The sequence below is a fragment of the Lepisma saccharinum genome, chromosome 2 (assembly GCF_977018435.1).
Source record: "Lepisma saccharinum chromosome 2, izLepSacc3.1, whole genome shotgun sequence".
NCBI classification, from domain to species: Eukaryota; Metazoa; Arthropoda; class Insecta; order Zygentoma; family Lepismatidae; genus Lepisma; species Lepisma saccharinum.
This window is the reverse complement of record NC_139230.1, coordinates 50217867-50244376: the sequence shown is the minus strand read 5'-3', so window position 1 is coordinate 50244376 and position 26510 is coordinate 50217867. Positions and strand designations below refer to the sequence as shown.

The following is a 26510-nucleotide window of genomic DNA, read 5'->3' as shown; positions in this document are numbered from 1 at the left end:
CGATACTGACTGATTTGTAATGCAAAAACCCTTTAAGTAACCTAATCGCGGACCGCGTTGAAAACATCCGGAACAGTGACCTAATCAGAAAACACCACATCATCGCATTACGTCATAACCAACCAATCAGAAAACAACACGTTAGATATGGGTCATCATAATATTGCGTAATAACTTGTTGCATAACATGATGCAATAATTTACCCTTACGAGCCATCGCAATGTTGCGTAATAACTTGTTGCGCAACATGATGCAATAGAAGTAGACCGGAAGTAAATTTGTGTGGGTGTGCGTTGGTGTGTGTGGGTGTGCGTGGGTGGGTGTGGGTGAGCGTGGGTGTGCGTGGGTGTAGGTGTTACGTACTTTAACTCGAAAGAAATTATGACATTCGTACGAAGTATGAGATGAAAAATCACAGATTTGCAATAGTATAAAATCGACAAAAACATCGTCAAAATATGATTTCCATTGTGCTTAAATTAATAAAAATGATAGGCCTCGTACCAAGTATGAATTTGAACAAATCCAATCCCTCTAATCCAGTCCCAGGTTCTATACCCGGTAGAGGCACATAGTGGTTTGGATCCCACTGCAAACTGTCCAGTCCCGATTAGCCAATCGTTAGTATAAATTGGACTTAAAATAAAAACTCAATCAAATAATGATTTATCACATGACATGACATGTCACCTCGACTGGGTACAGAAGACTTCACCTCATGACCAATCACTATGAACAAACAAGGCTACTAAACGACCTTACTTTCTAGAACTACTAAAATGATCTGATTATTGTTACTTTTAAAGTAGTTATACTATTGTATATGAACTAGAACGCTTCAGCATCTCGCTCAATTGTGAAGAGAAACGAGGTGTCTATGCTGTTCGAGCTTCCCGCCTTAACACTGCATTTCAAGACCAGTAAGCAGCTGAACAGAAGTGGAGGATCCGGTTGCGTTGAGAGGGCGACACCGCAAGAGTAAGGTACATTTCACACCAAAGCGACACGCGACACGTGTCTCTTCAGGATTTCACCAATCGAACGCAGGCTTGTGCTTCCTGTCATGTCGCTACGCTGTGAAACGTTGCTGTTGATTTGCTCGTTCCCAAGCGACGTGTGTCGCGTGCCACTTGTCACTTCGGTCTGAAATCTTCCTGAAAGCTACCTCGTGGATTAGGTGGCACTCCACCTTACTCAGGTTTGAGTTTTATTTTCTAAGTCCACTTTGTGCACAGATAGGATAATCATGATTGGACCTACAATTTAAAGTGGGATCTGAACCATTAAGTGCTTCCACAAGAGTCGAATCCGGACCCCTTGATTACAATACAATGTCATACTACGCGATCAGGGAATCCCTCAGCTTACTGCGGTTTAATATACACTGCTGGACAATTGCTAGGGAACAGCAGAAGTTCTGCTGACATCGCTGCGCAGCGGCTGTGTAGCTGCATAACGCTACCAGTAGAGGTCACTAGGGAGTAGTCTTTACCGGTGGAAGAGACAACAGTGCTATCAGAGCCCACGTTTCTGGGAAACCCAACCGAAATCACTCCGCAGGCACGATCCGAAGAAGACTGTCGAATGCGATAGTGAGCAAAAAAGCTAAGTGTTGAAATACTGCTGTGGAAAGTGAATCTGGTGTAGAAGGATGGCTGAAAGGTTTCATCCGAATGATTATGATTGTGGAATGGCAGTTGGTGGGCTTGAAGCAGGTCAAAGTGTCACGGAAGTTGCACTGTGATGGGAGTGTCCAAATGTGTTATTTCAGACTGAAAAGAGCCGCTGTAACCAGAGTAACAGCCGTGCGTGTGTATGGTGGAGGTCGATGAATTAGGTACAACAGTCAGAGAGGATCGGTACATAGCGCAATTGGCAAGAAGGAATCAAACTGCAAATCCTGCCCAGATTGCTGGGTATCTTGCAAGTGTCAGGCACTCATGTATCCCATAAAACCATTTCACGGCTACTGCTTATTGTCGGTTTATATGCTCGGAAGCCAGAGAAGTGTGTTCCACTATCTCCAAGCCACCGCTATGCCAGAATCCCAGATATCAGTGGTGTATGGAATATCGTGAGTGGGGTCAAAGGGAGTGGTCCAAGGTGATGATCTCAGATGAGTCCCAGTTCAGTGTGACGAGCGATTCTGGACACCAGCTGGTGTGGAGAGAGCAGGGAACCCGTTACCACCCACAAAACATCCGTGAATGTGACAGATACGGTGGTCATGATGTCAGGGTCAACACCACTGCATATCTTCACAGCAGGGTTGGTACCGTGATTGTGGAGGGATATGTTCTTTTCCGTGGTGCAAAAGGTCCTGACTTTCTTTTCCTGGACGACAATGCCTATACCCACAGACTGCTTGCATTGCGGATATACTGGAAATGGAGGATATTGAGCGAATGTTATGACCTGTGTATTCGCCGGACCTGAATTCCATAGAACATGCCTGGGACACTCTTGGAAGTTTTGTTGCACAGAGGAACACATCACCCAAGACTCTCCAGGAACTGAAAACTGCATTAGCGGAAGAATGGGACAATATACCGACTGAACTCCTGAACAGTCTCGTGAAGAGTGTGCTCTACAGATGCACATTATGCAGTGCTGTCCAAGGTGGTCATACACCTTGTTCATTGGACCAGATCAGTTGTCATTCATGGCATTGTAACTCATTCGTGTCATCATTCCCTCACGCTCTGACGGTACCCCTCCCTTCGATCTGGTCCTATTTCTTTCCATGGTGTGGACTCTCAGCCATATTGTGTCAATAAAGTTGGTGTCATGTCTGTACTTGTATATGGTGTTCTGGTGTATTTGGATTAATGCCCACGAATGTTGTGTCCCAATTTGTGTTTGTTCCCTAGCCATTGTCCAGCAGTGTATATATAGACATATACATAAACCCACACACAGACACATCCTTCATCTTTCACTGAATTGGCACATTAAGAAATGTGAATGTAGCTCTGAGGTATTTCTGTATATGTTATTAAAATTGCGTTGGAAAATATGCTTCTGCTATCCGTGATTGGATTGTTCAATGACATAGTTTACGCAATTGTCCGCGTGTTGCTCTATTGGTAGAATTTGAACCTGTCCAATGTATAGCAGAGAACTTACGCGAAGGATATTGTTGGTTTCTGTTTCGACAAATGACCTGTGATAGGCATCCATCAAAATTACCGCAACCCACAACAAGCAATACTGAGATGATCCATTAGACATATTCTAGAAATTTGCCCACCGCGTTGTTTGCAAATAACTCTCAAATAATTGCTCAATTTTCTACTATCGCAACAGCCTAGAATTTTATTGATGTTATGACAAGTTTGCAAGTTCATATTTCGGCTTATATAGAGAGCTGGGCCAACAAATGTCTACGAAAAGGACAATATGACACCATGAGGAAACCAGATAACAGAAGAGAGAAAGATGGCGGAGAAAAAAGGTGGTGAAGGATGTGAAGAGTGGGCTCAATAATGGAAAGAAGTACAAAGCCGTGGTTTCAGAAATAGTCCGCATGGTTGGTTTCAACCTCTCCAGATTGACGCAATTTTCTCGCAAGCGTCACTCGAAATCCTCTTCGCGATCGCCACAATTCATAACAAGCCAGAACAATTCGGAGAAAGAAAATGGCCCGAATGAGTTCCAGCTAGCCTTGACTTTTACTTGCGTTCTCTAACTCAATTTTGGATCCGACTTTCCGAATGACCAACGAATGGAGGAAACAGAAAAAGGGAAACGGAAAGATGGGAGGGAAAATGGAAGGGGCTATTCTTCCCGCGTCGCATTTTCTTTTGTGAACCTAGAATACAAATACCGGATTTCTTTAGTGGCGGTAAAAGCAAAGAGAGGCTTCGATGGACTGCAATATTTATTTTATGGGACCCTGGATATCGTCTTATCAGGAAATACACGCTAAAAGAGCAGTTCAAACGATTTGGTTTCTCATTGTGATGCAGTGAATTAAAGTGTGGGATGAGTCTAGCACAATACTTTCATTAAAAGAAGAAAAATGTGTGTATAAATTGTAATCAGTAACTAAACAAGAAAAATGGAAGTGTTCAACAAGAAACATGAATAAAATATGTTCAGTATCCACGGAATGTCATCCCGCCTAGGGTTTACCGTAGTTGTCTGAATCACTTCGGACTGGAGTTAGATCTTTAACGAAGGCCACATCCTTGTCCCTTTCTATCTTCCGTCCCTTCATCATCACAATTAACATAACGAAGTCAGACATTGGATAAGTCATAAGCGAGAAAAAATATAACTTGAAAATTAACCACTTTGTTCGTTTCCTTTCGGTCTATGTTGCTAAACTAGAAATTTTTAATACCACGTGAAACAAACTTACTTTCCTTGTTTTAAAATGTTTCTAGATTATAAAATAATATCTTTCCAGCCCAAAACTATACCATTTAATTTACAGTATATAGGAAATATTTCACGAATATCACAATATCGAAAAACTCAAATCGGAACTTATTTTTGGGTGGAAAGTACCAATTAGTATGAAATCTTCCTCACAAACAACAAATTCTATTATTTGCTTTGCATGCAGGATTCCATAAGAGAGCTATGGAATACATAATGAGTTGTTAAACCATTGACATATTTTTGTAATCAGTTAAATAAAAACAGTCAAATATCATAGTTTGTTTCGTGCATAGATTAACTTTGTTAACATACATCTAAATATTACATTTCTTTCATTTCTTGCAGAATGTGGACTTGGATTTTGTGTTGGATCTGCATGCCCATTCTAGTCTTCTAGGGGTTTTCATCTACGGAAATGCTTACGAAGATGTATACAGGTAAGTAAGATTTTTATTTGTGAAAAAATACAGGTTTGTATGTGTGTGAGATTATTGTGTTGAATGTTGCCCTGTTCTCGCATGCAATGTGCCTGTACTATAATGTACTACAAATTGACACTAGAACGAAACATTCTACAGACAACCTGATAATTAGCATCATCACGAGAAGTGAAATTAAAGGCATTTTCAATCTCATTAATTTCAGACTAAATTTATGAGCGTAAAATAAACAACTTCATGTAGGAAGACAGCAATACAAAAACACATTATAATAATGCATGCGATTGTTGTTTAATAATCAAAACGATTAGCCACAATCGAAAAAATGAATGTTGTCAAATAACATCGTTAAAGTTTTTGAATCATGACTGACTGGTTCTTTGATATGTTTAAGTGGGTGATTTTATTATTATAGGATAGTTTTCAGAGAAATGTGTGTTTGTTTCATTTACCTTTATTAGCTCAGAATTCTTACAACAAAATCATCACCGCAAGTTGGCTGTGGTCTTTGTAAAAGTGAATAATGTTATCGTTCGTAATCAAGAGAACATTTCAGTTTATTGATCCGAATCACATTTTAATCTGTGGATGGCATCTCAATTAGCCTATCTGTGCATAAAGTGAACTAACTAACTAACTCCCTAGCCTTCTCAAAGCCGAAGGTTCATGGCTGCAGCAACACAGGCCTTCCATCTGTCCCTATCTTGAGCAAGATCTATATACTCTTTTCCATCCCTACCGATTCCCTTTAGGTCCATCTCAACGTTGTCCCTCCATCTTCGTCTTGGCCTTCCTACAGGTCTCTTACCATCAGGTTTCCCAACAAGAATCCTGTAAACTCCTCTCTCCTCTCCCATTCGTGCCACATGGCCTGCCCACCTAAGTCTTCTTGATTTAATTATTCTAATAATATCTGGACATGAATACAAATTATATAGTTCTAAATTATGTAACCTTCTCCACTCACCTGTCTCCTGATCTCTTTTAGGTCCAAATATTTTCCTAAGAATCTTACTTTCAAATACTCTCAATTTATGTTCCTCTTTCAATGCAATGGACCACGTTTCACACCCATATAATACTACAGGTAAAATTACTGTTTTGTATATTTTAACTTTTAGTTTCTTAGATATTAAACGAGAAGACAAAAGTTTATGAAGAGAGAAGTAACATGCATTCCCTGAATTAAGCCTACTTTTTATTTCCTCTTTAATATAATTTTCATTTGTTAATATTACTCCTAAGTATTTGAATTTGGAAACTGGTTCAAACGAGTTGTTATCAATAATTAGATTTTGATTATTACCTAACACTTGGTTTCGGAATGTAAGCATATATTTAGTTTTCTCTTTGTTAACTTCCAAACCTATCTCTTTAGTAGTTTTGAAAAATATTTTAGCATTATTCTTAATTGTATTTATATCATCCCCTAATAAGTCTACATCATCTGCATATGCTAAAAACTGAGTCACACCATTTAATTTTAGTCCTTCGTTAGTTTTTTTTACCTTCCTAACAGCATATTCTAAGGCAAGATTAAAGAGCAATGGAGATAATGCATCTCTTTGTTTTAACCCATCATGAATTGTAAATTTGTCAGACATATTAATACCCACACGAATTTTACTTTCTGTTTCACTGGTGCATACTTTTATCATACTAACAAGCTTCTTAGGAATTCCAAACTCTACTAATATATTATATAATTTATCTCTTTTGAACGAATCATATGCTTTTTGAAATTAATGAATAGCTGATGGACATTTTGATTATATTCCCACTTCTTTTCAAGTTTCTGTCTAATGTGAAAAATTTGATCTGTAGTTGATCTGTTACGTTTAAATCCACATTGATAATCACCTATAATTTCATTAGCATATGGGGTTAGTCTTGTTAAAAGAATGTTAGATAATATTTTATATGTTGTTGAGAGTAGAGAAATTCCACAGTAATTATTGTAGTTCATTTTATCACCTTTTTTAAACACAGGAACAATTATGGATTCTTTCCACTGTTGAGGGATTTCTTCTTTATTCCATATTAAACAAATTAATTTATGAATTTGACATATTAACGAATTCCTACCATATTTAATTAACTCAGCTGGTATTAAATCAATGCCAGGTGATTTGTTATTCTTTAGCCTTTTAATAACATCTTTAACTTCAGTCAAGTTAGGTTCTGGAACTAAAGGTTCGGCTGTGTGCACTTCATTTACTTCTGATTTATCTCCTACATGAACATTTAAAAGGTCATTAAAGTAGTTCTTCCATCTATTTAGAATATTACTTGGGTCAGCTAGAAAATCACCGTCTTTATCTTTTATCAAGTTTACTTTAGGTTGCCACCCCTTTCTAAATTCAATTACACCTTTATATAAATCTCTGATATTTTTATTTTTGCTGTTTGTTTCAATTTCGTTAATTTTTCTTTTCAAGTAATCTCTTTTTTTATTTCTAAACGTGCTGTTAACTTCTCGCTTTATTATATTATAATTGCTTAGATTTGTATCATCAGAGTTATTTAACCACCTAAGTCTAGCCTGATTTCTTATTTCTATTAGATTATGACATTCATTATCAAACCATGGCTTACTTTTTCTTGGTTTATGGTATCCTATACTTTCTTTAGCTGCTGATTCTATTGCATTACGTATGTGCTCCCAATTCTTATTTACGTCTGTTTCATTTATATTTTCATCATCATTTAAATCCTGCAAGACATCAAATCTATTTGACAGTTTGATTGGATAATCTTTCTTAATTCTTTCATCAGCAAATTTTCCTGTATTAAATTTTAGAACTTTTAGATTTTGTTGCTTATGATTTATCACTGCGAGTCTTTATCTTAATTTAGCAATTACTAAATAATGGTCACTGGCACATTCAGCACCTGTATGTGTACGAACGTCAATTATACTAGTATGCCTTCTCTTATCAATGAGAATATGATCTATCTGATTATGAGTTTTACCATCTGGAGAAGACCAGGTATATTTATGGATATCTTTATGTTTAAAAGTGGTACTTTTCACAATTAAATTCTTTGAGGTTGCAAAAGTAATCAATCTTATACCATTATCATTACTTAATTCATGAAGACTTTCTTTACCAATCGTGGGTTTAAATGTCTCTTCTTTGCCAATCTGTGCATTACAGTCACCTAACAAAATTTTTATATCATACCGTAGCGTTCCTCTGAACGCGGGGATCTTAAATAGGGATGTAACTATTAGTACTAGTTGATGGTAGAGACAGCCCTGAACGGGCAGGTACAAATATCTAACTATTCATTAAAATAGACTCATGATTCGTTTCTAGACTGAAGTGAGCAATGCAAATGGCAGAATGGGTGTAGACTAGCTTACCCTGTTCGGTTTAGAAATAAGACCAGTAGCTCCTGCTCCTCCGATGATTCCAGATTAAAAGGCCTCGTGTCGCTCTCATGCGCACGTATTTAAACACTCGCTTGGCCTCTCGTCACCTCTTGCCAGAGGCCAGTGTTCTTACCATTTCCTGTAGAAAGCTTATTCTACACATTCTGAGCAGGAGCTGACAAGGCCTGCCAGGGTCAATATTTCTTAACCGAACGGGGTATGGTACGACACCCCCTCTTGCAAGACAATTTCTAAAATTGAAATTGTAGTCATGAAAAGTTTAAATTGAACCTTCTGCCATTCACCAAAATTTAAAAGGTTTTTGTTTATTACATGAAAAAAAGGTTACATAAAATAAAATAATAAAAAAAAATGTCGGAGACCCTTCACCGAAAATTAAATGGAACAGAATTAAGCTCAAGCTTGAAAGCTGAAAGAAAGTCTTTTGTTTTCATTAGCCACACGCTGGAAGAGTCTTTCGTAATCAACAATGCTGACGGGTGGTCAACATGCGATATAAAGTGTTGTTCGCAGGTCCGTGGAGTCAGCGGAAAGTTCAACACACTGCAGCGTAATGCGATACATGCGACTGGCCCCTAAACAAATGCTAACCAAGCAGCAGACGTAATCCATGAGAAACTTTAATGCCGCATGCTCGCAATCTTCCGCCTCATCAGGATGACAGTTCGAGGCGAGAGCAAAAGACCGTGGTAAACACCAAACTCCACTGGACTGCGCACAACCACACGAAGATGAAAAAATAGATGAAGGTTATGTTTGCACTTGCCACTGACGTTCTTAGCACACTATGTGTGCACACTATGACCTGAGAAATGATACGGCAGGGCAATCCAAATACATTCCAACCCCGGAGTCCTGGGGTACGAAGCACTGTTCTGTGACATACACGGTCCTTGACCGATCATTTTCACTGGGGGACCGGATTCGAATCCCGATGTGGAAAGTTCCGGAATACTGGTCAGCAAAGGTCAGATGAAAAGACGTGGGCCGTGGGGCGGGCGAACACAGGGTAGTCCATGGGAAGCCACTCCAAGTAGCGGTTCCAAGCCCCAAAAATATGCCTTGTCCAATGGCGAACACTGGGGGGATGTTAGGATAGGCCCCCGAAAGTTCACAGCAGACGCCATTGCATACAGTAATTATGGCCACTGGTAGGATGAAACGTCACAGGTGGCCTGGCAGGTTGCTGATCCACAGGGCTGGGTCTCAACACATTTGGGTCGTTGACTGTACCCGGAAAGTTCAAATATGTGGTGAAGGACACTGCCTGGCCTTACAGAGCAAAAGGGGACGATGTACATGAAAGATGTTCATGCTTCTTCTTAAGGGGGTTAGAGTCGTGGGGGGGGGTTTTGCTCTGTAAGATGACATTTCTTCTTATGGTTTCTGACGCTCTTCTGATCCTGGGATGTCACTTGGAATAGGGTTTTCGGTGCTGCTACGCGACGTACACCGCTGAAGCCCAAAGGAGGCTGGTGGGCTCCAAAGCCTTCAGGAATGCGTTCTTCTTGCGGCCTCAAAAAAAAAAATCGCTGGGCGACTTTCGAAATTCCTTGAACTCGTGGAATTCCCGAACAGGGTAGGAAACAGGTAAGACATTGGAAAACTACATTGCTCTCAGTCATTCAATATTGAAAATATATAAAAAATGTGTAAAGTAATCGTCTTTTATAGGCAAGTGAAAATCATGAGTAAAAATAAGTAAAAATAAACTGCCCAATAAGTGATATAAGGTATAAAACAAAGTTTGAATGAAGGCTAAAGAAAATAAAAGGCGGAAAATGTCATTTGACGCCTTAACACTGGAACACCATTAAAATGAAAATCTGACTTCATCAAAGTAATATATGTATATATTGACTAAATTATATATATATATATATAGCCCCTGGCTTCTCCCAAAATATAAAATAATGTGCAATATAAAACTAAAGTTATGACATGGCACAAAATGCCCTTTGTTGGGACATGATCAATATACAATAAAATAAACGAAAATATCTAGGATTAAATATTGATAAATATATAAAAGTAATATGTAGATGGTATAAAATATATCCCCTGGTATCAGAAAAATTAACCCGACGAAATCCATTAATATCATGTCAGAAGTGTCAAAGCATTGTAAAAATGAGGAACTGACGAAAAAAAAAAAAATAATAATAATTAACCCAAAATTTGGTAACGTCACAGCTGTTAAAACGGACCTAGCCACAAGTAAATTCGGGATCACTAAAATATAATAAAAGAGTAAATGACATGGCTCCAATGACGTTAAGATCATTAATTACAAAAATACATAAAAATGGATGAATAAATCAAGGCGACATAGTGACGTACTGTTGAATTGAATTGAATTGAATTGACTTTATTGCTGGGCGAGGTTCAGCTGTTGCTGGTCTACCACCTAACGCTCACTAGTCAAGGTTTGTTTGCGCTTGCATACGCCTGACGTATAGCATAAATAAACAGTTAAAATGAAGTTCCAAATTAGTAATAGGATAATAGTAACGGGAAAATGGGACAAAAATATTTCATGAAACAAATTGATCTAAATAAACGGAGAAAAATGGAAAAAACGGTTTAGAATACTAACCAACCAAAAAAATCAAATTAAAATTGCTCAAAGCAAACCATAAACATCCCGGGTGTGACCCTAGGAGGTTGCCTTGACCGGTTCGAAACCGTCGCCAAAATAAGGGGGGGGGCGTATTTGTCTCTCTTAGGTAAAAAATGTAAATTTAAAACTGAAACTAATCTGGGTTATTGATTTAGAAAACATTTCTTGGCTATCTGTGAAGTAAATTTACGGTTCTGAGAATAAAGGAAAAAAAATATAAGGCATTGCGTTAAACAGAAAAGAGGAAAACTACTCTACGTCATGCTATAGCCCGCCGTGTATTTTCTTTGTCACTTAGCATAAATGCTCGCCGCGTAAGAGATTATACTTGACCCATGACAACTGTAAGCGTCTAAATCCACTCTTTTGAGGTTTTAGCCTAATAAGGTAAACAAAACTACTTTTTATGGTCGCCTTAGGAAAAAAAATTGAAACGGAACCGTAAATGAACATCATGACGCCGGGCCGGGAAAAAAGTATAGGATTTCGTATGATATTACTTCAACTAAAGTCTATGACGTGTGGGAGAGTAAAATATAAGCACAATTACTCGCTATTACCTACTTTACGAAGATTAACATGAAATTAATCTGTAAGAGGTAATTAAAGTTCATTTGGGAAACTTTTGAAAATTCTGAAGGAACGAGAAAAAAATCGCATAAATAAGCGCCCTTGAAGAGGCTATAATTCACACCTCGTTTGGAGACTAGGAATTTCATTGCCGAAGCCAGCTGAGTATAAAGTTCATCCACAACAAAAAAAAAAAAGGTGTCATCAAATTCTCTCTCTCCGAGACTGAAATAAGATATGTTTCATCCGCTAACTCGAATGTGAAAATTTCCGCACGGAAATCTGGCGACTTTGGACTTGAGTCTTGCGACTGCACATATCCTGAGTTCGAAGGAACAAAAGGAAAACAACGAATGAATCGTGCTTTCGGTGCAGAGATTAAACTTGCGTGTTTAAACCTATCGTAAGCTGACGGAATGTAAACGTGATTATCCCTAAGGGGAGGGCCAACAAGATTCTGCTTGATTGATTATACTATTCGCAAAACTTCATCGTTATTTAATGAAAATAAATGACAACCAGTTTTACCTTAATTTAAAGAACCTTTTTAACTTTTATCGTTATTTAGTGATTTAATGATTTGCGGTGCGATTAAGTAACCACACGAAATCTGTTGAATAACGCTAAAGAGTGTTTATTTAAACATTAAGGAATGCCGTAACTTGAAGCGAAAGTGTGATATTTATCTTTTAAAATTGAAACAATATATATAAAAATACACATGAAGTTTAAGGTATTTAAAATTCAAAGCTAGAAAACGCAAAAGGAGGAATATTAAGCTATCCTTTAATAAATAGCTGAAGACAATAAATATATGGATAATAACAAAAAATCTCGTTAATATGTGAAATACTCCACGCCTTGAATACCGCTTACGTCTCGTTCTACTTTTCATTACAAGTTGGCTTACGCCTAACTATGGTGTTTTAACAAACTAAAAGTCATGTAGACTAAGTCATTCTTATGTCATTGCGCTACAATGACAGTGTCATTCCTCTTGCTACGGGTACCTCTGTGTACACAATTAATTCGTAGGGGAAGACATAACCTTAAAACTAATGGAAGGGAGCGTCACACTTACTACCTTTAGTAGCGGACATCATTCCTCCTCTATTCCTTAAAACATATATATAAACACTTGCGCACTCTTTTATATTTCACTACCGGTATTTCTGCGCGTACAACTAAAAACACCTATTATTATTCCTTAGCTAGAACATTGAATCAACGAGCGGGTTATACTCTAGCCGAATGGTAGCGTCACTCTTACTACTTACGCCAGCGTATAGTAGCGGACATATAATTGCTCCTCTATTCCTAGAAATATAATTAGCGTTTCGTTTTTTCACATATTAACTTTACTTTAGTAAAAAAAATATTCCTTAAACAAGGTAAAAATAAAAATGCTCTGCGACTGACTCGTGTATTCTCTCGACTATCTCCTTATCAATTTGCACTACAATTAGTCTATTAGTACCAAGGCTCCCATCTTCGGGGCGAGGAGATTTCAGTCATTTTAAATTACGAGTGAGTCGACCACTGATCCTTGTACATTTCAAAACTATACGTGATAAAATTAAATATCCTCCTTGCGATAATCTTTAACAGTTTAACTTAAAACACATAAACACAAACGGCGTTACTTTTCGGATCATTAACAAGTTACGGTCTGTTTTAAAAATATATATGAAATTGAAACTTTAAAAGTACTTTAATTAATTAAAAACACAATTAACTTCAGCAATACTCTCTGCTGTGACTCACTAAGTACACACACCATGGTGTGATTGAGTCGTATCGTTTATAGCCGAAATATCATAAGTCACGCACCAAATTTACGGTAAAAAAAATACCAAATTGTTCAAGAGACTACTGCAAAAACAAGGGTCATCAAAATCAAGTGCCACTTTCAAAATTTAGATAAAATCCTGGGAATTGATGAAAATTTCCCAGGTGGTAGTTTTGTCATAACCATCAGGGCCTGACCGAAGGTACCGGGTTCGAGCGAACCACGGCGTTACTAGGAGCGGAATGACAAGGGCTCGTCGGTAGACGTGCCCGGGCTGGCCAAATTCTGGGCGGAATATGACACTCGAATGTCCGACATCGAACCTTCCGGCGCGCGGAATGACGGACGTACCTTATGCCACATCGCATCGACGCGGAAAACCGCGACGAAGCAAGAGCGCAGAGCTGTTGCCTCATTGCCCGTGGCTACCAAAGGAAACATTCTATTTTCGTTTCCTCCGCATTGTAATGTGCTTTAATGCAGCGGGTGATTAGCCTATTGGGTGGGTGTGGTGGGTAACGACTGAATTAAAGCTGATTATCGACATTAACCATCATTAACATTAAAACTGCGTGCTACGCAGCTTTCCCCAAAAATAAAGATTCGCGGAGAAAAAAAACAATTCTGACATGTCACTATTTAACAAATTTCAATTTTCATTTATTTCAGAGTGAAATAAATGAAAAAATTCCGCAACTCCACTACGTAGCGTTCCTCTGGACGCGGGATCTTTAAATAGGGATGTAACTATTAGTACTAGTTGATGGTAGAGACAGCCCTGAACGGGCAGGTACAAATATCTAACTATTCATTAAAATAGACTCATGATTCGTTTCTAGACTGAAGTGAGCAATGCAAATGGCAGAATGGGTGTAGACTAGCTTACCCTGTTCGGTTTAGAAATAAGACCAGTAGCTCCTGCTCCTCCGATGATTCCAGATTAAAAGGCCTCGTGTCGCTCTCATGCGCACGTATTTAAACACTCGCTTGGCCTCTCGTCACCTCTTGCCAGAGGCCAGTGTTCTTACCATTTCCTGTAGAAAGCTTATTCTACACATTCTGAGCAGGAGCTGACAAGGCCTGCCAGGGTCAATATTTCTTAACCGAACGGGGTATGGTACGATACTGAGAAAATTTATCAAAGACCTATTCTAACTCTGCATAAAAATCATCTTTAGTATTATCATCTTTATCTTCAGTTGGTGCATATATGTTTATTAAAATAATTTTACACCACCTACCCTGTAAAATTGCATATGATATCCTATCATTAATAAATTCTACTGTTTTAAGAGCCGAGATAATTCTATTATTTATGAAAAAGCCTGTTCTAAAATTATGATTTTCAGTACCACCATAGATAAAAGTATAATTTTTAGTTTTACAATTCCCTTCTCCTGGCCACCTAACTTCCTGGACAGCTACTACATCTAATTTATACTTAACTATCTCATTAACTGTACACTGAAATGCCCCAGGTCAGTAAAGGCTCAGAACATTCCAGGTGCCTAATTTAATATCCTTATTCCTAATGTAGATCTTATCCTTAGTCCTGGGACCTTCCAATGTAGTTCCTTTCCCGGAGATCCGAATGGGATACTATTTTACCTCCGGAATATTTTACCTTGGGAACATCCATGGCCTCATATTTCTGTTTTTTGACATGTCTTTTTACAGTGCAGAGTTGTCAGCTCTACGCCTAACCCCCAATATGAATGGAGAAAATAAAGTGAAATCAAACAATTCTTCGAGAGAGATTATATAAGTAGCTTATCCTTAAAGGGGGTACTTAAGTGCATAGAGGTTCGGATCCTACTTTAAACTGTAGGTCCTGTCTCGATTATCCTATCTGTGCATAATGTGGACTTAAAAAAAATCCTAAAGAAATCGATTACTCTATTAAGTATTTAAACAACATAAAAATAGAGGAAAGAATATATCTCGAAAGAATATTCCTTTGAAACGTATTCTACTACAGATATTTGTAAAAATGTGGAACGGTGTGTTGGACTACGATTTTAAGACTCGCATTATTACATCAGCTTTTTATCCACGTAGAGGCCAACTTTCGGTTAGTTTAGCTAAAAAAGGCAACCGACCCAGCTTCTGTGTCACCGACCGACGTTGCTGTGCTGTCTTGACAAAAAGTGACACGGTTAGCGCGGACTGTCGAGTATCAAAAATCAATTTAGCGATTGCAAAAAGAAAAAAAAAGGATTGAAAAAATAAAAACGAATCGCTTACCCGAATAATAAAAAAACGAGAGAACTGAAATTTGACAAGCTAATTCTGTCAATATATGCATCTGAAAAGGCACAAGGGTTTGCATTGTTCGTGCTGCAGAAATTAGCTGGGTATTCCGTATTCAAAAACTTTTTATAGGCTCACAAACAGTATCTAGGGTATTTGCAAAGTTTTTAAATTGATGGCATAAAGTTATAAGAACTGTATCGGAAAGTATCTGAGAGTTTATGTAATGTTTCTTCCATTGAATCATATCAGTCCTTACCATTACCTTAAACATACAGACCACAAGACCAAAAACCATATTCAGGACAGGCGACAACTTTAAATGCGTGACATTTCTGTCAACTTTACATAAAAATTATTATGCACACTGTGGTGAAGAATGGCATTTTTTTTCAAAATTGCCTGAAGGTCCCGGTTGTGGTACTTATGAAGGTTTGTTTAATAAAAATCGTAATATCATAGGCAGTGTTCCAATTAGTTGTTGAATATATATTGAACATGTATAGACAACAGTTTTATTATCATATTCATTTAAGGGAGAGAAAGCAAATGCATCAGTAATTCATAGAGATTCACAGATTTTGGAAATGTATATGTTCTTAACGAGTACTTTTTAACCCAAAATCGAACTCCAGCGTATGTCTAAAGCAAGTACTTGAAGCAGGGGCGTCGCCACTCTAGTCCACCCTAAAATGGTCTCAGCCCACCCGTCTGTCCACCCAAATAGAAAACAAATACATGACATATTATTTAGATAACGCAAAGTAACAAGCTGGTAAATAATTACAGTATAAAGTACGCAAAACTGACTTAAGAATTTGCTAACTTAACACAGTTTCACTTAAAGAAATTAACGTTTCTAGATTCTCCATCTCAGTTGATTTCCTTTCATTAACGTGCAACATTGGCATACGCAGGGGCGGGGATCAAGGTGCTACAATCCTACACGAAATTTTTAGAATATAAAAAATCAAATAATAGCAGTCAAGAAGTCGGGAAAATACAAAGTGGTAAGTGCAAACCTACCTTAAAATAACCCCGATAACCATTTTGTTTTGTCTTTGAGTAACTTTTGAAACGAAGACTTAAAATGGTAATTGGAGCTCATATCTTAGAATAACAATGGAGTATCACCGAAATTGATTGATGGTGATGCATTCTATGATCCAAGTAAATATTTGATCTCGCTAGACTGGTAAACTATATTGTTACATAGGACGTCTAGTGTTAGTGCCATTCAACAAGTTCCAACAATGTTTTCTTAATGTTAATAATAGCGTCTTTGCACCTAAATAGAGAACGTACTTTTTTCTTTGGTTAACGAAAGAACAAATACTGAAGTTTGTTGTTTCGTTGCATTGCGTATGAGAAATGAAGGAGATCGGCTTGGGTGTAAGTTGGGACCTAACTTGTCCAGTGCATTCTAAAAGTGTTGCAACTCAACTCTAAATGATTTATCTGACCAGTGAAGATTAGATTCATGGCACTGTACCCGCGTTTACATTCAGCTGTAGATATTAGTAAAATTTCGATTGAATTCACATAATATTTGAGTGAGGTGGAAAAAATGTGTTTTGGATTTTCTTTGTAGATGTGAAAATCTTTAACAAGTGCAGCATACATGCTTTCGATTACATTAAAGTTCACCTGGCATTGACCCGCAACACACACGTTCACAATCATCTAAATGCCATGTATGTGTATTTAATAGGACTACATGCTAAGAGAAACATCAGTCTTCTTATTATCGAGATTGAAAAAAACAACTTTCGAACGTATGTTTTTTCTGTAACTCCTGAACTACGTCTTGCACAGTGAATCAATCGTTTCGATGTTTCAGGAGTAGTCATGTCAATTTCTTGCTGTGCTCTAAGAACTTAAGATTTTTGGTTTTGCATACAATTACAGTACTTTCAGTACTTGTAGGGCTTGTAGGGCGTCGTAAAGTATAACAATTGTAAATAACTACTTTGTAAAATATTTTACCAATCTTTCAAGTTTGGACCTCTCACAAGTCGATCGAGAACCATCTCGACTTAATTTTATTTTAAGACACAACAAAACGATATAGTTTTCAACAAGCGCCTGAACAGGATTAAACGAAGATTCAACTCAACCAGTGGCGGCAATTGGGTTCAAAAACTAGGGAGCAAGGACAGTTTACTTTCCCTTGGTACATAAGGTTTAGTATAGTGTGGGGGCAAATGTGGCAAAAAGTGGGGGGCACCTGCCCCCCACCCACACTCTCCCTAATCGCTGCCAATGGACCCAACATATGTCAATTTTAGTATTCGATAGAAAAGTACTTGTGAAACACCAGAAGTCTGAGAAAATAAAACATGGCATCTATGAGAGACTAGATATGGTACACAATTGGGTAAGTTAATGTTTGTACATCGCTATGGGAATGTAAACTTAATTGAACTGAACTGAAATGGAACATTATAAGCATGATATATTTAATAATATAGTTTACATATCAAGTAGACTGGAAATAAACATCCCTGGTTGAGATGTATCATTCATAGCCAGAGGTTTGATGGTTCAAGACAGAGTGGTAATTCCCCCCCTATCCCCCTTCAAATCACACCTTGCATTAAAATGAATAGATGCATGTTTGTTCGCTACTTTTATGTGACAAACTTCTGATTTTCTGTTATACTAAATTCTAAATGAGCCCAGAACGAGGTCTAGGGCTTGATATGTTTCGGAATTATCTGTTTTTAAAACCTGTTTTCAAAATAACCATAGATTCTAGAGAATAAAGAAATAAAATTTATTTTTGTAAACTTCCCATTAAAAACCAGGAAATCCGTGTGCGCTATTCTAAAATTGAATTTCCCATGCCCCCACATATATATATATAATTTGTGGGGGGTTAAATTTTGCTCCTCCTCTACAAATGAGAAAAATACGCCACTGAACACAGCTATGCACAATCGAATTTTTTAAAGTCCAGCCCCCACCCCCCAAAAAAATAATCCTGCGTACGCCAGTGACGTGCAAAATATAAACATGTAAACAAAACGTCATTTTTCCGCGGATAGGAGATGTCGCAGTGCTTGTCGTCAATCGGTTTCCATTCTTGGCGATTGTTGTTTTCTTTCCTTGTTAGTGTGCGCGAGCTGTAGACAGAGTTCGTGGCATGGTGGTGTGCGTTTACTTATTACACCCGCATGCACTTTTTGCTCCTATTTGGAAGAAAATCTTGTACATCAACGATCTTCTGTGACTGCGTCCGTGTGAAGATGAAATTTTAATTAGTCTTGTGTAGTGAAAACAGATCATGTCGGGTAAACGAGTTAGTATATCCGATTATTTCAGACAAGATAGTAAGAAGTCTAAATGTGATAATGCCATCCATAAAAGTCATTCTGATGGCAGTGTAAAGGAATTTGAATGTATTTTATCAGTTGAAATTGAACGTGATTCAGAAGACACGATCGAAGGGGACCTATCGGTAAGTGATTCTGCTGTTTCAAACTATCTTCCCAGTGATACTGCCGAAACTCCAAATGAACTTCCACAACAGCCTGTATTAACACATTTGCCTCGGATAACATTTGGCAATATGAAGAGAAGTTTCCAGACTGATTGGTATGAGTATTTCAAATGGTTGGAATAGAGCGCTCAAACTGATTCAGTCTTTTATTTTCCATGTAGATTCTTTGAAACTTAAAGCAAACATGGGATAGTCACATTCACAAGAAATGGATTTAATAACTGGAAACGAGTTCTGGATAAAGATTATGGTCTTCAAAAACATGGCAACAGTCAGGTTCATAAAGCTGCTCAGATATCGTGGGAGTCATATATTAAAAGGAAGTGTCAGTTTTTGTAGTCTAGTAAGTGAAGTGCTGGCGGCTTAAGTTAAAACAAATCTTAAATTCTCATAATTTATTCTTCACCATAGTCTTAGTTTTTTGTTTAGTGCGCGTGTGTTTCTGTTTTCAGTTAATTCACCAACATTGAGCTTTCTTATTTCCATAATCCTAAAAGACTTGTCTACTTTGACCGTAATTTTAACTCTGTCCTTGGATGGAGGAAGCCGAGTGACCGCGCTGGGAGTCGTCTTCTGGGGCGCCAAAATAATCAAATTAAACTTTTAACACATATACAAATAATGCGAAAACCTACAAAAATACGAAAAAAATATTGAATAAATTTGAGTAAAATGGTTATTACAAAATTCTATTTACTATTCCATTAACTGTGACTAAATGAGTTTTGGTAAATTAAGTTTTTTATATATATATATAAGTATTATCAGTTGAAAATTACTTCTCCCATCATTACGTTGCTCGTTTACAAGCTTCATTTGTCTTGTAAAAGCATAGAGAAGCTTTTCTTTAACTTATGAAAACGTATTTTGCTTGAATTTTATAATATTCCTTTCCTAATAATTTCATTATAGGTATGAACGAACAAGAATGTTTCAGTACAGCACAGCGTTGATTAGGGGGGGGGGGAGTGCGTTCTCATGAAACGATACTCCACCTTGAAAAATTCCTAGGGCCTTGCCCATGACCACTGAACCAGAGCCCATCTAATAATATTTTGTCCACCCTTCAGCCCATCCTAAGAAAAATTTCTGGCGGCGCCACTGACTTGAAGCTGCACACTTTAAAATTTTGAATCGAGTTAAATTACAATAATTGTCAAAGCAAACTAAGCACTAAAAACGAAGAGATGAGAAACACATGTATTACTACCCAACCAAATTGTTTTATGTGCACACAATTTCTAACAGTGACAGGAGAAAATGCATTTATGAAATAACAAATGTCAAAATAGTAAAATTAGGTGCGAATATCGAATATCATGTCACGTTTTTGATAAAGAACAATTTGAGGAAAGTCTACTGTTAATACCATCAAAATATATGTTTTTTAAAGAACGATAAGCACAGATAATATGCTCTACAGTCTGTTCCAGGAGTCTGTGGAGCAACGCGCGCATAACGGTATAGAAGGGGAGAAAATCGGTGGACGGAGGAAAGCTGTGCATGCTGCTGCAAACGGCTGGTAGATGCAGCCGCATTGTCCCCTCCGAGCAACCTGTTTCCCTCTCACGCTTTCATTGGCCGAACCCTCTCGAGTCTCTACTTGCGCAGAAGACTTTGTTTTGTTCGCTTTCTCCACAGACTCCTGGGACAGAGAATAGAATCTAAACTCTTTCCACTAAGTATCAAGCAGTGTGGAGATTGCCATGTTTACCTACAGTTATATTGTGAAGAAATGAAGACCTGCATTCATTCTCTGATAAAATATTTGATTCTCCAATATCTTGGTGTGCGAATGGCAAGAAAAACTAATTTCTTCAATAAATTTTTTAATTTACTCTCAAATGACTTTTAGTCTGATTCTTGTGGCAGGTTTGGAACAAGATACATACTTGTCGGGATATGAACAATGTGAGAAATATTTAAAACTAAATTAACAATTAATATGTGTCAATTACAGGACAAATGAAGTGACCTTCGCTTACTTTTGTTTATTTATTTATTTATTGAGAAATTGCAGATACAGCACAAATGACCATAAACGCTGAAATCATCAACAATGAAAGACAATTTTAATAGGTACTATTCTATGAAGAAAGATCCAAGCGATCCACTAATTGCACGATAAACTTCTTTAAGTACTAACTTTGATTTGTATGTGTATATACAACACAGTTTGCTGCTGGTTTGACGTCCTTGACACGAATTAATGTAATTAAATTTCAGCCCCGACACGCAGTTATTCAACTATATTTTGATGACTAAAATTCTGTGCTTCCTCAACTTCAAGAATTGTATTTCTCTGTTCCAGATATTTTCAGTTCTAAAGTACTTAGGGACGCAAACAATTTATTTCCTTCGCTGAGGTGTACCAAAGCGCAAAATCTGGACAAATATTTTTGTTGGTGGGATTGTTAATCGTGCAAAATTGACGTCACCCGGTGGTCAAGTGGTGTAGCACCTGGTGGTTTTCGTTGGATCGTGGATTTGACTCTCTGCCAAAAATAACCAACGGAAGGGGAGGGTATTACCGTATTGCTCATTAGAGGTATGGTTTGTTGGGTAGTGTTTGGCATTGGAGTTACAACAAATGGGTTTTACGTGAAACTTTGAAATTGTTATTTGCAAAGCTATTCCAACTAATTAAATGTGAGCTGACGTAGAGGCATATTTCATTAGCTTTATTGAATCATAAGCTGATTGAATATTGTTTACATGTATAAATTAGCCACAATATATTTCCGTTACTGGTCTCATGAAATGGGCATTGTGTAGTGTAATATAATGTAATATTTGGTAGTTACCCAAAGTCGTTTCTCGCTCTATAGTTTATTCGCAAGGACTTGAATAGATGATGAATCGTTGATGCAAATACTTCTCGAGTAATTTAAATATTAAGTTCTTAAATATAGCCACAACGAGAATCAATAATCTTGGACTCCGCTCAATTGTCTATGCGCATGTAAGGCTATTTTTCCTTTTCTGTTTGTTTAAGTCCACTTTATACTCGTGTAGACCAATAGGGAATGGGCCTAGAGTTTAAAGTGGAATCCATCAGAGATGGAACTCCGAGATACCTTAAGTAGAAGGCGACAGAATTATCACAACGTCATCAGAGAGGACCAGTAAGGCGAATAAAAAGTTAAAAAATTCTGAGGAATGTTATGATAAAGATATAGTACCTATGGCATGTGATAGTGATTGTTTCAAGAATTGATTTTATAGAATTACTAAAAGTAAAGAAAACAATTAAAATGCACATGTTTCCATATGCTGCAAACACTTGTCGTGCTTTAAGAACGTAGCCACACATAACACAAAAAGTACATAAATTTATGTTAATATTGAATAATTTCAATTAACATAACAGCGTATGTCATCACATGTTTTGAAATTTGTTATTGAAATGTTGCAATGCTCAAAGAATACAAATCGTTATATTAACCAAATTGACAAAGAAAACATTACACCTAAAGTACTGTCGCGTTGACCAGCATTGTTCATGAGTTTATAACTTTTTAACACAAAAAGTTACAATCGAAATGTCTGATTTCCAAGGTTGAAATGCCGTCCGATATAAACTTGAAGTTACGATTTTAACTCATCTACTGTTTTACGTGTGCTATATTTCTCGCATATTTTTTTACATTTACTGATGGAAGATATGTTCTGTGGAGTGTTGTATGTAAAATTAAAATGAACGGCATTGAGTTCGAGTTCTGTTTTAAGTCCACTTTACACTGATAGACTAACCGGGATTGGGCCTGTAGTTTAAAGTGGGATCCGAACCACTATGCCGTCTGGAAGGCCATATGCCGAACTTCATATTTGTAAAAAAATTATTACTGAATGTCTTTATTGACCTATGTCATCTAGCTTTGTAAATTACGGGGACTCAATTACATGTTGTATGTCTAATTACATATTTCATCATATTTTATACTATATTAAAATCCATTTCTAATAAGATTCAAAGATTGCGATATACTCTCCCTGTGACATTGAATGAACTCAATCTACATCTACACAAGAAAGTAAAGTGAATCAAATTTTGTATTAATTAATACAGTCGTGCGAATGCTTGCTGGTTTCCTGGTTAATCGTTGATCGAAATTTCCGATCCGATGCATTTGATTGCAACAAGAGAAAACTGATTGATTGATTGATTTGGTTTATTTTACTTCGTATTTCTGCCACTTTTGGCTAATCGCAAACATGAGGATGAGTGGTGTATGACGAAATTGAGAAAGGGACACACACAAAATACCCATGTCCAGGCCGAGATTCGAACCCGGAAGCTCTGGCGTCGTAGCGCGGTGTTATAACCGCTCCGCCATGGAGGCCGGCAACAAGCGAAAATAAGATGTGATGAATCAATACAGGCACTGGAATTCTTCTTTGTATTCCAATCAAAATTTAATGTATTTTTGCATTCATGCGTTTCACTGCATCAGTGAATCATTAAAGGACCGATTTACTTTTATGGTATTCCTATGTTATTATTATTACTATTATTCTTATTGATTTATTACTAAAGATATAAAAAAATGATCTCTCACGCACAGCACGTTTGAAATGACCGAAACATTTAATACGTTATGCAATACATAACGTCATTTTTAAGGTAATAGCTAAAACTACCCCCTGAACCTGGCAACATCTCGTGAAGGCATATCGAGTGTATGTGGAGGTATGTGATCAGCATAACGCTCCGGCCGCCTTTACCCTCCATGAAATCGAACACGGATCTCCAGCGTGGCAGTCAGACGCCCTACGTCCTGGACAACCTCGGCTTTTATTGGTGCAATCTAAACGTCGTTACGAACTAATTCTATTTGAAGAAATCAAAATAGCATGAGGGCCTCCCCGATGACGCAGTGGTAGCGCCATTGCCTTGTAATGAAGGGGTCCCGGGATCGATACCCGGTGGAGGCACATAGTGGTTCGGATCCCACTATAAACTGTAGGTCCAGTCCCGATTAGCCTTACTGTGCACAAAGTGGACTTAAAACACCAAATCAAACCAATCAAAAAAGCATGGTTAAATCTGGAAATTGGTTTATGAAATATTCAATGGATTCTAGCAGGTGGAATAAATCGATTAATAATATATTTTTTAAAAAAACATTCACTTCAGTACATGTTTACTACCTGACGCATTTATACACTTGCTTGAAGCAAAATCTTTACACACTTTTCTACGTTAATTAATGCGTTTACGGTACTTTTCCATGTGAATTTTATTGATTACAGAGTATAACAAATGGAAATAACTTATTTCCAGAGATGATTGTTTTATGGATGACGAAATATACATCCAATGGTTCTTGTTTATTTGTTGAGTTGGATTGGTTTCCATTTCCGTTTATTTTGTCGTTTCCAATACTCAATCTACACTGATATTTACCACTTCTCTCGGGTATTGACATAATTATATTGATTTATAAGAGTTTCATTTGTATTCGTTAATTGTCAATTCCATGCTTTTCCCTCTCGTTTTGTTGTGATTCTTATCCTTTACTTAAATTATGAATTTTAATATTTGATCTGCCGACGCACACAAGAATTTTAAATAAGTCAATTAATATTTGATCTATGGAATTAAATATGAAACTAAAATAAAATTAAACAAGATAATATATAACCGCTTCGGTGGCCTAGCGCGTTGAGTGTTGAACTCAAATTTGCGCCACTGTCGCCTAACCTTCATAAATTGCATCTAACCGTCGTGCATACTCATCGTCGTAATAATAAAGAGGCAAAAATAATGTAAAATTTAAAAAATATATATAAAGCAATAGAGAAAACATTAATAAATATAATATACATGCGTATATTGCGAATATTTACCATGTATACTCTTCATATTTGATTGATTGATTTGGTTTATTTTCCTTCTGACACTTTTGGCTAATTGCGAATATGATTGATTGATTGATTTGGTGTTTTAAGTCCACTTTGTGCACAGTAAGGCTAATCGAGACTGGGCCTACAGTTTAAAGTGGGATGATATGATAAAGGGACACTTACAAAGAACACCCATGTCCATTCGCTTTAGAGCGGTGTGCTAACCATTCCGCCACGGAAGTCGCCTATGGATAAATGTGATATAGAAATTACAGGTGAATGTTGCCACTTACGATCACTCATAATTACAGTATATATTTTAGCACATTTTATAATTACTTTTCATTAAATCAGGGGGAACATTTTGGTCTGCGTTTCAAACCGTTAAAAGTTTTATATTTTTCGATACTGTTTTTATCTTTAATTCAACGAAGAATGAAAGAGGCCATACATCTGACACACAAATACTAATGTGTTGCTTTAAAATTCTGTATTATTGCTGTTTATGGATTAAATTGCTCAGACAATTAAATTTTCCATTAAATATAGAAGTTGTTTTGTTCGTTAACTTTCAAATTAATTAATTTCCGAATAATATAAAACTTTGCCGTTATTATCTCCAATGACCTGCAGTTGCATTACTCCACACGCCACACGTTGATAAAAGATGGTATTTCTAAAGTCAAAGCTGTGGAGAGAGGACTGTTACTTTGTCCTAAAAGAACGGAATGTGCATTATTCCCAATAAATCACAGGCTATTTTGATTGCCTTGAATAAAATGAAACGGCACATCGATTTTAACACCAAACCTTCAATGTTTGTAAATTCAACTTACATTTGATTCCAAAGGTGTAAAAAATTTACGGATTATAAGCCTCAATAGATTGAACTTGATCATCATCAAGTCACTCCAACTTCACTTCCGTGTAAGCCTTACAACCTCTGTATTCTATAATACATGTAAGCAAGTTTCATCCTACTTTTATTAAAGCTACACTGTGTCATTCTCTTGTTTTATCATTTGACGTCTACAAAGTGTTTAGAATACGATTCATTTCCAATTCAAATTAACATGAACACTTATCATCTTTCTTTCTTAATATGGGGTAGCCACGTGTGGAAAGAAATACGTACACTGCACACAATTGTCTCACTCCTAAAACTCTAACTCTGTTTATCTCCTTATCTCCTATCACATTTCCAGTTTCTTCATGAATTTCACGACTATGATACTAGATCACATGACTCGTGATCTCTCTCTCTCTATGCCTTGTCCACAAATCGAACTTCTTCTCGAACTGCTTCTCTGTGTCAGATGAAAATCTGCAGAATCGGCTACCTGAAAAGCATATATGATACATGCATATTTTGCAATTTGAATTTGCACTGAGTTTGTGGCAAATGTCTGTCCATGCATTATGCCACAATAATCAAATAATGGTCAAATTAATAATTGGACGAGTCTAATTGATATTGGAAAGAAAGGGTAGATGTTTCTCAGAATAAAATATGCTTCTTTAATTGTGCATTGATATAATATGTCCAGTCCAACAATCAAGCTAATATTTTCTGCTAAACTCTTGCATGGAATAGTTTCACTGTTAATTTTGAGTTCAACGTTTACATAGACAGCCACTTTGTCTGATTTTTTCTTCCCAATAAGCATTTAAATAGATTTTACACGGCGGCTTATTAAAGACCATTAGA

The 26510-nt window shown here is 37.0% G+C and overlaps 1 protein-coding gene across 3 annotated transcripts in view; it reads left to right on the top strand.

Moving 5' to 3' along the window:
• Positions 1-26510, top strand: part of LOC145984028 (cytosolic carboxypeptidase 6) — a 1364216-nt gene that overhangs the window by 1101157 nt on the left and 236549 nt on the right. For all 3 annotated transcript variants that reach the window (XM_083117345.1, XM_083117347.1, XM_083117346.1), the window contains one exon: positions 4733-4824. In XM_083117345.1, coding sequence (XP_082973471.1) covers positions 4733-4824 — 92 coding nt within the window. The remainder of the gene's footprint in view (positions 1-4732; positions 4825-26510) is intronic.